Consider the following 12884-nt stretch of genomic DNA (forward strand, 5'->3'; position numbering starts at 1 on the left):
AGTGCTCAGGCCCTGAGTTCAAGCCCCAGGACTGGCACAAATGAAAAAACAACAACAAAAACTCACATTTGAGTACTAGGGGCAGTACTTTGCCCCTCATCTTCAATTCCCTCAACAATCTGAGCTAGGTTTATTTTAACTCATCATTTTCAGATGAGATGAGGAAACCAAGATTGGAGAAAGCTGAACTAAGGGGGCAGCATGTACCCAGACACCTGATCTGCAGGCTCCAGCCGAGGTCCTGGCCTCTCACCCTTCCAGTTGTCCTTATATCAATTCATGCCAGTTATTCCATCAGGGAAGAAAAAAATGATTAAAAATTGAGGACATTGGCATTAGCAGCAGCTGCTGAGGCCTGAGAAGGTGAATGAAAGCTTCCCCGTGGAGGAGATAGATACTTGATCTGAGCTTGAAGAATGAACAGAGAAAACTGGGAAGGGGGAGTACTCACTTAATTGGTCAAACAAAATCCATTAGTACTCTTTACTCATTAAGTCTTTTATCAAGAAAATGTTTAGCCGGGGCGGTGTCTCAAGCCGGTAATCCTAGCTACTCGAGAGGCTGATATCTGAGGATCACAGTTCAAAGTCAGCCCAGATAGGATAGTCTGTGAGACTCTTATCTCCAATAAACCCCTAGAAAACTGGAAGTAGCCTGTGGCTCTCGAGGTAGAGTGCTCACCTTGAGCTGAAGAGCACTGGGAGAGTGCCCAAGCCCAGAGTTCAAGCCCCACAACTGATTAAAAAAAAAAAAAAGTTTAAAGAACACTAGTCATTTCTGATCAGTTTAAGGGAATATTTTTGGGGTGAGGGAGAGGATGAGAGCCTGGAAAATAGACAAGGTGGATGCAATAGACTCTTGTAGGAGTTTGAACGCTGAAGGAAAAGTGCAATATGGAACCATGATGGGGTTTCAAGTGGGGAATGATGATTGCTCTGAGTTTCAGACTCACACCTTCAGCTGCCTCCAGCCTCTGTGCCTCCTGAAGGTGTCACTGGTACCTTAAATTGAGCATGAACAAAACTGAACTCATTAGGCATTGAACCCAGGACATTGCACATGGTAGACAAGTTCTCTACTATTAAGCTCTACCCCCAGCCTGGTAGTTCTGTTTCCAGGTTTCCGAAGTACCTCCAAACTATGTTCCATAATGGCTGTACTAATTTACATTCCCAGCAACAATATGCAAGTATTCACTTGTTAATTATTATCAAGTACTTTTTATCAAATACTTGCTGTTTTTGTCTGTGATAATATCCATTCTTTATCCTTGGAAAGGGATTGATGATGTAAGAAGTTAGATTTCTTTTATGCTAATTAACCCATTAATTTTCTTTTGTGTTTTTGTACCATAAAACACATTTTTGGTCTTCATGGCCATTCACTGTTCATCAAGAACTTGACTGAGTTAAACGCTAAAGTGAGAAAGTGAGACAGTGAACAAAAAGTTATTTTAAGAAAAGGAATAAAGCTCCTGGTGCTGGTGGCTCATGCCCATAATCCTAGCTACTCAGGAGGCTGAGATCTGAGGATTGTGGTTCAAAGCCAGCCTGGGCAAGAAAGTCCATTGAGATTCTGATCTTCAATTAAAAACCAAAAAGCTGGAAGTGGAGGTGGAGCTCAAGTAGACCCCTATACTCGCTCAGGGATGGCACCTAGGCCCTGATTTCAAGCCTCGTCTGGCACCAAAAAAAAAAAAAAGGAATAAAGTGAAAACAAACCACACACACACAAACACAAAAAACCCTAATCCCTCCACACCTTACCAAACTGTCATGTGATAACAATCCCATGTTTTCTTTGCCAGTCACCCAAGCCAGACACTGGAATCTGTCCTTTCATCACACCCTCACAAAATCAGTTTGTCACTAAATGATGCCTTTTTGTGCCTTAATTCTCTTCTGTCTTTACATACGGTATCTGCCCTATCTCCAGCCACCAGGATGTGTTGCCTGCATAGCTCTACTGCCACGACTCATGGCGTTAGTTGGTCCCTGTCTTACCTCTTCTCATCCATGCTACACAGTTGCCAGTGCCATTTGAAACATGCCTTACAACCCTTCAGTGGCTCCTAGAGGTCAAAGTCTAAGCTCCTTGGTATATTCAAGACCTCATACGCTCTCCAAAGTCCTTCATCTTAATGAGTGACCATTCTCAATCCTGACAACACAGGATATTTTTTGGGGGGGTCCGGTCGTGGGGCCTGAACTCTGGGCTTGGGCGCTGTCCCTCAGCTCTTCAGCTCAAGGCTAGCGCTCTACCACTTGAGCCACAGCGCCACTTCCAGCTTTTTTCTTTTTGCTTATGTGGTGCTGAGGAATCGAAAGGCATGAAAGGCAAGCGCTCTACCACTGAGCTACCTTCCCAGCCCATAACACAGGATCTTGTTTCATACTTCTCTAACTTTATTCATGCTACTGTTTCTGTCAAAAAGGCTCTGTGCCAGTCTGGGTTTAATCAGAAGAAGGAAACCCACAGGAAAAGTCTAATATGGAAATTTTGTTTTGTTATTTGGGATTGGGGGACAAGTTCTCTTTATGTAGTGCAGGCTGGCCTTGAACTCTCAATTTGCCTGCCTAAGCCTCCTGAGAGCTAGAGTTATAGGCACTTACCACTACACCCAACTAATATAAGAATTTTGAATTGTAATGTGATTGAATAAGATTATCAGAAAAAAATTGAGAGCACCCAGTGTCCCAAATTTAAACATCAGATAAGCAACAAACATGTTTGGTTTTTTTTTTTTTTTTTGGTGGGGGGGTCCAGTCATGGGGCCTGAACTCTGGGCCTGGGCACTGTCCCTCAGCTCTTCAGCTCAAGGCTAGCACTCTGCCACTTGAGCCACAGTGCTACCTCTGGGTTTTTTCTTTTTGTTTATGTGGTGCTGAGGAATTGAACCCAGGGCCTCATGCATGCAAGGCAAGCGCTCTACCACTGAGCCACCTTCCCAGCCCCAACAAATGTTTCTTAAAGTTCAGTCTGAATCATCACATGGGATGTTCTAAAAGGAAAATGTTCATGTTTATCTGAAATTTAAATTTAATAAGATATCCTATATTTTTATGTGCTAAATCTTTTTTTTTTTTTTTTGGGTCCGGTCATGAGGCCTGAACTCTGGGCCTGGGCACTGTCCCTCAGCTCTTCAGCTCAAGGCTAGTGCTCTACCTCTTGAGCCACAGCGTCACTTCCGGCTTTTTTCTTTTTGCTTATGTGGTGCTGAGGAATTGAACCCAGGGCCTCAGGCATGCAAGGCAAGCGCTCTACCACTGAGCCACCTTCCCAGCCCCTATGTGCTAAATCTTGATGTAGCACATGCTTCTCACTGGTCTTGGAATTGCCACAACTAGCCCAATGCAACCATAAGTGTATATATAATGCTGCCAAGAAGCCAAGCGCTGGTAGCTCAGGCCTGTAATCTTAGCCACTCAGGAGGCTGAGACCTGAGGATCACAGTTCAAAGCCAGCCCAGGCAGGAAAGTCTGTGAGACCCTTATCTTCAATTAACCACCAGACAACTAGAAGTAGATCTGTGGTTCAAAGTGGTAGAGCACTAGCCTTGAGCAGAAAAGCTCAGGGACAGCACTCAAGCCCTGAGTTCAAGCCCTACAACTGACCAAAAGCAACAACAACAACAACAAAAATCAACCCTGCAGAGATGGTAGGGGGAGGAAGATAACTGATTTCAGTGTCCCAGTCCCAGGGAAGAAGCAGAGAAAGGAAGAGGAACTCAAAAGTAGTCAGAATGAGCAGTTGGAGGAAAGCATGGAAACCAGGAGAACATGGGATCAAGAAAGTCAAAGGAAGACAGGATTCCAAGGAGGCCTGGCAACATCGAGCATTCCAAGGACTACAAACTGAGAAATAGACTTAAGGTTTAACAGGTGAGGCTGCCAGTGAGCATGACAAAAGCTCTTTCAATGAAGGACGGGTGCAAACAGACAAACAGACATATTCCCCACCTACCCTCTCCCTCTCTCATCACATCATCAATTTTTTTGTGTGTGCCAGTCCTAGGACTTGAAAGGGCCTGGGCAATGTCCCTGAGCTTTTTGCTCAAGGCTAGTGCTCTACCATTTGAGCCACAGTGCTACTTCCAGTTTTTTCTGTTTATGTGGAACTGAGGAATCAGACCGATAGGGCTTTATGAATGCTAGACAAGCACTCTACTACTAAGTCACATTCCCAGCCCATAACATCATTTTTTTGTGTGCCAGTCATGTGGCTTGAACTTAGGGCTTGTGCACTGCCTCTGAGCTTTGTGCACTGTCTCAAGGCTAGTACTCTACCACTTGAGCTACAGCTCCACATTTGGCTTTTTGGTGATTAATTGAAAATAAGAGTTTCATAGACTTTTTTGACCAGCTGGCTTCAAACCATAATCCATAGATCAACCTCCTGAGTAGCTAGGATTACAGGTGTGAGCCACTGGTGCCTGGCACAACATCAATTTTTAAGTGATGGGATGTATTTGAGCCAGTATAAATATGGAAGGAAAGGAGATATAAGATAGGAAAAGATTGAAGAGTGGATAACAGTAAATAATGGGAGCCTGCCTGAGTACAGATGGAGGAATCAATCCAGCTACATGACATTGACTATAGATAGAATAAGATATCAGTATATGAGGGCTATGAGCTTCAGAAAGCCTATAGACCTTCCTAAAATTGTTGACCAGTCTTATGCTTTAGTGACCTTTCTGACACTTTGGAGGGAAGGTACATAGCTTTCACTGAGTTCTTGAAGGACCCCAAAACTCCAACCCAGATTGAGACCCACTCTAGTGGACAACAGGCCATCACCTGACTCAGATTCTTTTAAACCTTTTTTCTGATACTCGACCTTCTACCCAGCCTCTTCTTTCCAAGCTGAGACTTCAGTCAATAATGCTAATCCACATAATTTGTGTCACAGGGCTATCTAGATGGAGACAAGATGGCAATCTCAGACAAGAAAGAATGTCATTGACAAGAGCATCTGTCAGTCCCAGAAGCTTTGGGCAGGGGGCAGCAAGTGGATCTGGAACTATGATTCAATGGAACCATCCAGAAGAAGTGGACTGGGAAGAGAGGTTGAGGTGTTTACTGTAGATAGAAAAGCAGTCATTTCTAAGTTGCCTATAGTTTTCTGTCTTGTAAGACGGATACCCTTTTGAAAACCATGCCCTAGTTCTAGACCACTGAAGAGGAAATATTTGTGGTTTCACAAATATGAAACAGAGACCAGTGTGAATGGCACTACCAGATTCAGGACCCCAGTGAGCATCCTGACGTGATCATATAATAGGTTACTCTGTGAGGTTGGACATGGTGGGGCAGCTCTGCAGTCTGTTCCCTTTGAGGGCTCTGGATTGTTCTGATTTGCAAACAGGCTATTTCTTGTGCAAATGCATTCTGGGAGAGGTTGTTGTTTTCCTCTAGTACTTTGAGATGTTGAGTACAAGCTCTCTAGGGCCTACCATGTATCTTTGAGTTAGGGATAGACTCAGGGACTGGCAATTTGGCCAGTATCAAGAGCCAGCACTTGGAATGGCCTCTCATCTGACCATCTGTGAGCATTTTCAAAGGTGGCCGCCATCATTCTCCTTGGACTAACTCTAAGAGCAGCAATGTACACTGACTGGCAGGACCTAGAGGATGTGGACACTAGGCTAGGCTTCAGTGTCCTTGGCTGGGTGCTCCCTAGCCCAGATCACTCTAGAATTGGTGGAATGTTCTTGCCAGTCCCAAACTTGCAAGATTCTCTTTTGGTTTATTGTATTCTTATTATTATTGGTGTCAGTTCTGGGGCTTGAACTCAGGGCCTGGGCACTGTCCCTGAACTTTTTTTTGCTCAAGGCTAACATTCTTCTACTTGAGCCATAAGGGGAGGGAAAAAAGCTGGCTTTTTCTGAGTAGTTTATGGGAGATAAGAGTCTCACCAACTTTCCTGCCCTGGCTGACTTTGAATCATGATCCTCAGATCTAAGCCTCATGAGTAACTAGGATTACAGGCATGAGCCATGAGCACCTGGCTATTTCCCAGAACTTTTTATGCCCAAAGATAGCGCTCTACCACTTGAGCCACAGCTCTACTTCCAGCTTTTTTGGTGTTTAATTGGTGGTAAGAGTCTCACAGGGGCTGGGAATGTAGCTTAGTGGTAGAGTGCTTGCCTTGAGCTGAAGAGCTGAGGGACAGCACCCAGGCCTAGAGTTCAGGCCCCACAAAAGACAAAAAAAAAAAAAAAAAAAGGATCTCAGGGATAGTGCCCAGGCCCATGAGTTCAAGCTCCAGGATTGGGTTAAAAAAAAAAGTCTTGCAGACCTTCTTGTCTAAACTGACTTCCAGTTGAGAGCCTCAGATCTCAACTTTCTGAGTAGGATTACAGGTGTGAGCCATTGGCACTCAGCTTTATTTTTATTTTATTTGAGATAAAGGCTCCATATGAAACCCAGACAGGTCCTGACTCAAGATCCTCCTGTCTAAGTCTTTCCAATATTAGTATTATAGGTTACAGATGTGTTCCACCATGTTTGGCTACATGGTGTTGTTTTCTCTGGGGTGTGTGTGTGTGTGTGTGTGAACTTAGGATCTTGAATCTGTTTGGAGGCAGTGAAGGGACAAAGGAGGAAGCACAGGCAGGCAGCTTACCTTCTTGATCCCAAATGGGCCTAGCCTTCGGAGCTCCTGCTGCTCCTCACTAGCTTGGGTTATGGGGCACCTGTACCAAAACAGGCAGGCTCATGGAAAGACTGGAAGAAATTTGTCAGAAGGATTTTTACCCTACCCTCAACCCTGTTTCACTCTGAGGATGCTCTCATCATCCTTTGACCATGGCTTCTGTGCAGATAGCTCTCAAATCCATGCCCAGACCCCCCTCCTCCACTCCAGCCACCATATCCTACTGCCTCCCAACAAGAAGAAAAATCACATGGATCTCTCAAATACAAATGCAAAGGGCATAGAAAAAAAAACTCTCAGTCGGGCTGGGAATGTGGCTTATGGTAGAGTGCTTGCCTAGCATGCATGAAGCCCTAGGTTCAATTCCTCAGTACCACATAAACAGAAAAAACCTGAAGTGGCACTGTGGCCTAAGTGGTAGAGTGCTAGCTTTGAGCAAAAGAAGCTCAGGAACAGTGCCCAGGTCGAGTTCAAGCCCCAGGACTGGCCAAAAAAACAACAATCCCAAAACTCTCAGTGGAATCATTTGGTCTTTGGGAGGTGACTGGGGATTGAGAGGCCAGGGTCAGCACTAATATTCCACGTTTTTTGTTGTTGTTGTTGTTGTTGTTTTTGTTTGTCAGTTGTTGAGCCTGAACTCTGGGCCTGGGTGCTGTCCCTCAGCTCTTCAGCTCAAGGCAAGCACTCTACCACTTGAGCCACAGCACCACTTCTGGCTTTTTCTGCTTATGTGGTGCTGAGGAATTGAGCCTAGGGCCTCATGCATGCAAGGCAAGCACTCTACCACTGAGCCACCTTCCCAGCCCCAGCACTAATATTCCATTCAGATGAAAGTGTGTACCTCTTACCTTTCCATTCTTTTACATACTATTCATAAAATTGTATTTAAATAATTATGCACAGGATTACTTGTCTGTCTCTCCTTGTAGGATTATGTTCTTTTCACTTCTGTGTCCTTAGTACCTACTCAGTATTTATTGGATGAATAAATGAGTATCCTGTTTATCACCCAAACTGTAGGTCCCTTGGGGCCCTCTGTTCTTTCCTGCCTTTGTATCCTCCTGATAAAGCTCCGTGCTTCATTATCCCACACCAGTTTTCCAGTGTACCCTCTTCCTACCCTTGGCCTATCTTCAAATGCTTTCTTGCCCTGGGCTACTTCATGGAATGACGGTAGTGAGCTCCCTGTGCAGGACCATATGCAAGTGGAGGCAGTGTTTGCACTGGTCAGGTGCCTTCAAAACAGTTCCTTGGATGGTAAGCCACTAATCAGTGACAGTGGGGAGGGGCAACACCTGGTTGTCTGTGTCCTCACAAAGCAGGGTCCTCAAGAGTACCACTGCTCACAGAAGGCGCTGTAGTTTCTTTTCCCATGGGCAATACAAAACCTAAGTGCAGAAGGTATGAGGCGGCTTGCAAATACACCTCTGCCACCCACTCGGCTGCCTTCTTGGCTTCCCATCCCAGAGGGGGGCTGAGGCAACAGCAAGAGATCTGGGCCAGGCCTATCATTGCTGAGTCAGTGTGAAATGTGACATTGGCCAAGTCAGGGCACATCTCCATCCAGCCACTCCTACCCATCCCCCACGCCCAGAAAAAGATCTGACAAACCAGCAAGGTAAATAAATAACTTAGAAATAATAATAAATAGGGGTCCAGTTCCCACGAGTAGGTACAAGCTCCAGCACACCAGGCACTTTCAGACATGTGACTGCAATGTGTCTCCTGGAGATTCTGTTCCTCTAGGGCCCGGGGCCATTGCTGGATTCTCCTGAGGATGTGGGTTCCAGGTCCAAGGCCTGACCAGTGCCAGAGTCTGTAAGAAGTCTGTCCTTCGGTCTCCACAGCAGAGTTCTCTGGTGTCTGTAGGGCTGGAATCGCAAGGTGAGCGCTTTGAGGCTGCAGATCCATTGTCTCTTCATCTCTCCAGGGCAGGTGTCTGTCCCTCACCAGGCTGGAACCTCAGCTCCGAGGCCTCCCATCCCTAGCTGCTGGCCCTGGCGTGTCTGGATCCCAGGCCAGGCGGATGCGCGGGTGAAGGCTGAGTCTGCAGGGCCTTGGAGAGCGTTTTCAGCCCAGGCAGCCGCAGGCGGTGGCGGAAAGGCGGTCCACGGTCCTCCAGGTGCTGTTCACGTCCATGAAGGAGACCGCCTCGTAGCGAGTGGGCCGGCAGCAGGGCTGGCTGAGCGGCCGGGAGCCGGGGGGCGGCCGCAGGGCGCCGGCGTCCAGCAGACTGGCCAGGCTCAGGTCGTGCGGGGAGCGCGCGCGGCGGCACGAGCCGCTGCAGAAGCGGAATCGCACCAGCTCGTCCGAGCTGTGGCCCAGGCCGAGCGCGCGCACCGGCACCAGCTGCGAGCGCAGGCGGCAGCTCCGCGCCCCGGCCGCCGGCTGCCGGGCCCCCCGGGTCTCCGCTCGCGCCGCGCGGCCCCCTCGGTGGGCAGCGGCGGGAAGTGACTGCAGCGGGGACTCGGGCGGCGGCGGTGCGGGTTGGGGAGACTGTGGCGGTGGCCGCCGGGTTCTTGCGCCGCACAAACGCGCCGAATGTCCCCCTGGAAGGAGATTGAGTCACACGCGGGGGGCCCTGGCCCAGCCCCATCCCTGGGCCGCCCTCTTGCGCTCCTACCTACCCGGGAGGGGACCGGTGGGGGGCGCCAGCACTGGCGCGGGGCCTTCACGGGTGGCAGGGCTACGGGGTGCAGGGTCCAGAGAGGCCTCGGTGACGCTGCTCAGTAGAGCCAGGGCGGCCAGGGTTGGCCACAGGGCAGGCTGCGCAAGAGACCAACCAAGTGGAGCGTCAGGGAGGAAGAAGATGGCACCGGGCCGGGGCTGCGGAGGGAGGAACTCAGGGAGGGGCTATTTTCAGTCGAGATCAGAGATGGGCGCGGGCTCCTACTTGGGTGGCCGGAGTCCGGGAAGAGCTTAGATTCAAGAATAATGGGTGCACTGCTTCTTGGAGCCCAGGGAAAGAATCTCCTGGACTCACGGCCCTTCCAGATAAGCCCTGTTCCTTCTTTGTGCTTCGTTCCAGCCTCCTTGACTATTTCCCCTCTCACATCTGACCCCTGACCAGGTCCCATCTTCTTCCTTCCCCAATCAAATCACCCTCTCTTGATACCAGCTGGGATTTGCTGGGAAAAATCACTCACCTGTCGATTAGGCAAGGGACAGTAGGGTCTCCAAGCTGTGTGGTCTCCAAGTCCAAGTTCCATCTCTAGCAACACCAGGAGCTCCCATCAGCCTTTGTTGACATGTTTCCCAACCCTCCTCTTGATGTGGTTTGCAAACTGAGGGATGAGTTATCTTTTGGGGAGATCATCCTTCCACCTAAGTGTCTCTAAGCTAGGAGATTTGGGTAGCTAGATTCAAACTCAGCAGAAGTAGTTGCATTGAGAACCTTACTTATGTGTAACATGGAGCTATTTCCTCTTTCACAACTTCATGAGGTAAATGGTTTAATTTCTTTTTTCCAGATTAGCAAACAAGACTAGAAGAAGGTCAGAGATTGTCTAAGGTCACAAGTGTAGAGCCACATAGCAGAACATTTCTGCTCTGTGGTGTAGGCCTGGAGCTTCCAGGACTAGCTGGCCACTCTAGGTCCTACATCGAGCCTTTACATCACAGGGAAGGAAGCAAAGGCCTGGGGAATTAAGAGTGTCTGATGGTCACTCTGAGGGTTATTTAATGGCAGTAAAGCCTGTGTAACTTGCTCCTTTGTCATTTCTATTCTGGACCACTTCTGCCCTCTTTTCTTTTTTTTTTTTTTTTTGGGTCCGGTCGTGGGGCCTGAACTCTGGGCCTGGGCGCTGTCCCTCAGCTCTTCAGCTCAAGGCTAGCGCTCTACCACTTGAGCCACAGCACCACTTCCAGCTTTTTTCTTATGTGGTGCTGAGGAATAGAACCCAGGGCCTCATGCATGCAAGGCAAGCGCTCTACCACTGAGCCACCTTCCCAGCCCCTGCCCTCTTTTCTAATTACAGATGTCTCTTAGAAGCCAGATTACTGGGGTGGATGGTCCATCTGAAAACACAAGGACTGTGCCATGACTTCTGATGGCCACCGGGGGGCAGAGTCTGCCAGTCCGTGCAGAACTCAAAGGGGGAGGTGGGCTTTAAAAGTACCCTCAGAGCTCTCAGGTCTCAGCCTCTTCCCCTCCCTCTCCCTCCCCCACCCCAGAGAGCCAGCCAACCCTCCGTAGCAGCCTGGCTGTAAAGCTGAGTTACTCTCAGAGCTGATTCAGGCCTGCCATCTCCTGTAGGGCCCAGCCTTGTGCTTCGTTTCCCCCACCAACCATCCTTCCCCATACCAGCTAGCCTGCTTGAGTGCTGCCAGCTTTTGTGAGCCCCACTGGCCTGCGCTCTCAAGCCTTGGGGACCCCCCAAGCCATGAGGCCTCCTTAGCTAGCCTCCTCCTTGTGGGTCACAGCACACAGAATGGCTGCACATCTGTGGGACAGACCGCCCACTTCCTGTAGTAAATGGTCCCCCAGGGCCAGGTGCGTGCCTGTTGGCTAACTGGACTCAGGCCGGGGACCTGAGGGATGGAGGGCAGGCCAGGCCAGGCCAGGCAGCCTCTGCGCTAGGGGGCGCCCAGGAGCACGTCGTTCTTCGTGCCTGCCAGGCCGGCTGCCGGGTCCTCCCGAGGTGGCCATCCCGCTCCCCGGCCCACTACTCACCACGGGGGGTCCCGCACGAGGTTTCTTCTAGGCGCCTTTCCTGGGGCCAGTGCTCGACTTCCTCCGGCAGCTCGGGTGGCTCATGCCCAGGGCTGTGCACCTGGCGGCACCTCTTCTAGCCCAAAGTGAGGCCGCGGCAGCCGGTCGGTGCCCTGCAGTGGCAGCGGAGCAGCAGGGCTAGCACAGTCTAACCCGGGGACTGGAAGGGCTGGGAGGGGCGGAGGGCTGTGCTGAGAGGGCCCGGGAGAGGGAGGATGAGAGCGAGAGGAGGAAGGCCGTCCTGTCCCTTCCCCCGGCCCCGGGAGCGTCCACTTTGGGGGTGGGCAAACGGCGGGCTTACCTCGGGCGCGGGGCTCCGAGCCCCAGTGGCAGCCAGGGCTGGGGCCCGAGGGACTGGCTGCTGGCGGGGCCCGCGGGCCGTGTCTGGGGGCCGAGCCCAGCTCCATCCCTTAGCAGCCTCCTGCCTGCCGCCGTCCGGTGTCAAATTCCAGCGCCGGCGTCACCGGATCCCGGGGTGGGGCCCAGGGCGCTCCCGCCCCGCCCCACCTTTCAGGGCTCACCTGGCCTCCTCACCCACCGGATCCGGCCCCCACTGGCTGGCCTGGGTCCCCCGGGTGGGAGGAGAGCGCGGGCTGCGGACGGAGACCGGGAGTTGGGAGGGAGTTTGTGGACTCGCGAAGTAGGGGGGCCCGTGCCCAGGGCAGGCCGGGCTGGCTGCCGCGCAGACCGGGGGTGCTGCCCCGCAGGACGGCCGCGCTCCCGGGACCCCCGCTAGCCCATCTCTCAGGAGATGGCGCATCTGACCCCCGCTCCCCGGGCGGCCCATCTTTACCAATGTGTACTAGGGCTTTCCGGATTCGGGTCTGGTTGTCCCGCCGCCCCAGCCAGTGGGAGGGCAGCCGGCAAGGCCACGGTCTCTGCGGTGTAGTGAAGGCGGCACGGGTGGAAAGCCCGAGGCCAGGCAGCGTGATTTCAGGCGCCTGATTACGGCAATGCAGCAGGTGTCTGGAGGGTTAGCGGAGTCCTGTGGCCCTGAAGGGCCCACCAAGGAGTCTGGCTTTATCCCAAAGATGCTGCAGACCACTGAAGAGGTCTGAGCAGAATGTGGTCAGACATGCATTTCTGAGGTGACTGTGGAGAACAGCTTGGACACAAAGGAGACAGAGGCACCGTTAGGGAGTTGCTAGGGACAAGATGGAGCCTGAGCAGGCCAGTCTTCAACACACCCTTTTGGGAACTGGAGCTCAAGAGGTAGAACTGCTGCCTTGAGCAAAAAAGCCAAGTGAGAGCTCAGGGTTCCGAGTTCAAACCCTAGTTTGAACTCAGTATTCCCCTCTCCACCAAAGGAACTTAAGAGCTCAACATACCCTTTTTGAAAATTTGGCTGGTGCCTTGCTAGATGGGGTGAAGAGGTAAAAAGGGCAAAGGTGTGCCCGGGCGTTGTCCTGGGTGAACATGTGGGGCAGATGCATTCTGGAAGCCAGAGCTCCCTGGGGGGAGGCACAGTTTGGGAGCCAGAGCTTTTGAGTTCAATGTTCTACATGCTGAGTTGGAA

General features: G+C 50.9%; 1 protein-coding gene across 1 annotated transcript; it reads right to left on the reverse strand.

The window, feature by feature from the left end:
• Window positions 1–8287: 8287 nt before the first annotated feature.
• LOC138823592 (artemin-like) lies at window positions 8288–11806 on the reverse strand. The gene is made up of 5 exons (XM_070016992.1): window positions 11670–11806; window positions 11330–11481; window positions 9804–9868; window positions 9285–9423; window positions 8288–9206 (listed from the first exon to the last, which is right to left on the reverse strand). The coding sequence occupies exons 3-5, from the start codon at window positions 9864–9866 to the stop codon at window positions 8728–8730; spliced, it is 681 nt and encodes a 226-aa protein (XP_069873093.1). The 5' UTR covers window positions 9867–9868; window positions 11330–11481; window positions 11670–11806; the 3' UTR covers window positions 8288–8727.
• Window positions 11807–12884: the final 1078 nt, after the last annotated feature.

Source organism: Dipodomys merriami, unplaced genomic scaffold (genome assembly GCF_024711535.1).
Source record: "Dipodomys merriami isolate MVZ:Mamm:240054 unplaced genomic scaffold, mDipMer1.0.p SCAF_121, whole genome shotgun sequence".
In the NCBI taxonomy this organism is placed as follows: domain Eukaryota; kingdom Metazoa; phylum Chordata; class Mammalia; order Rodentia; family Heteromyidae; genus Dipodomys; species Dipodomys merriami.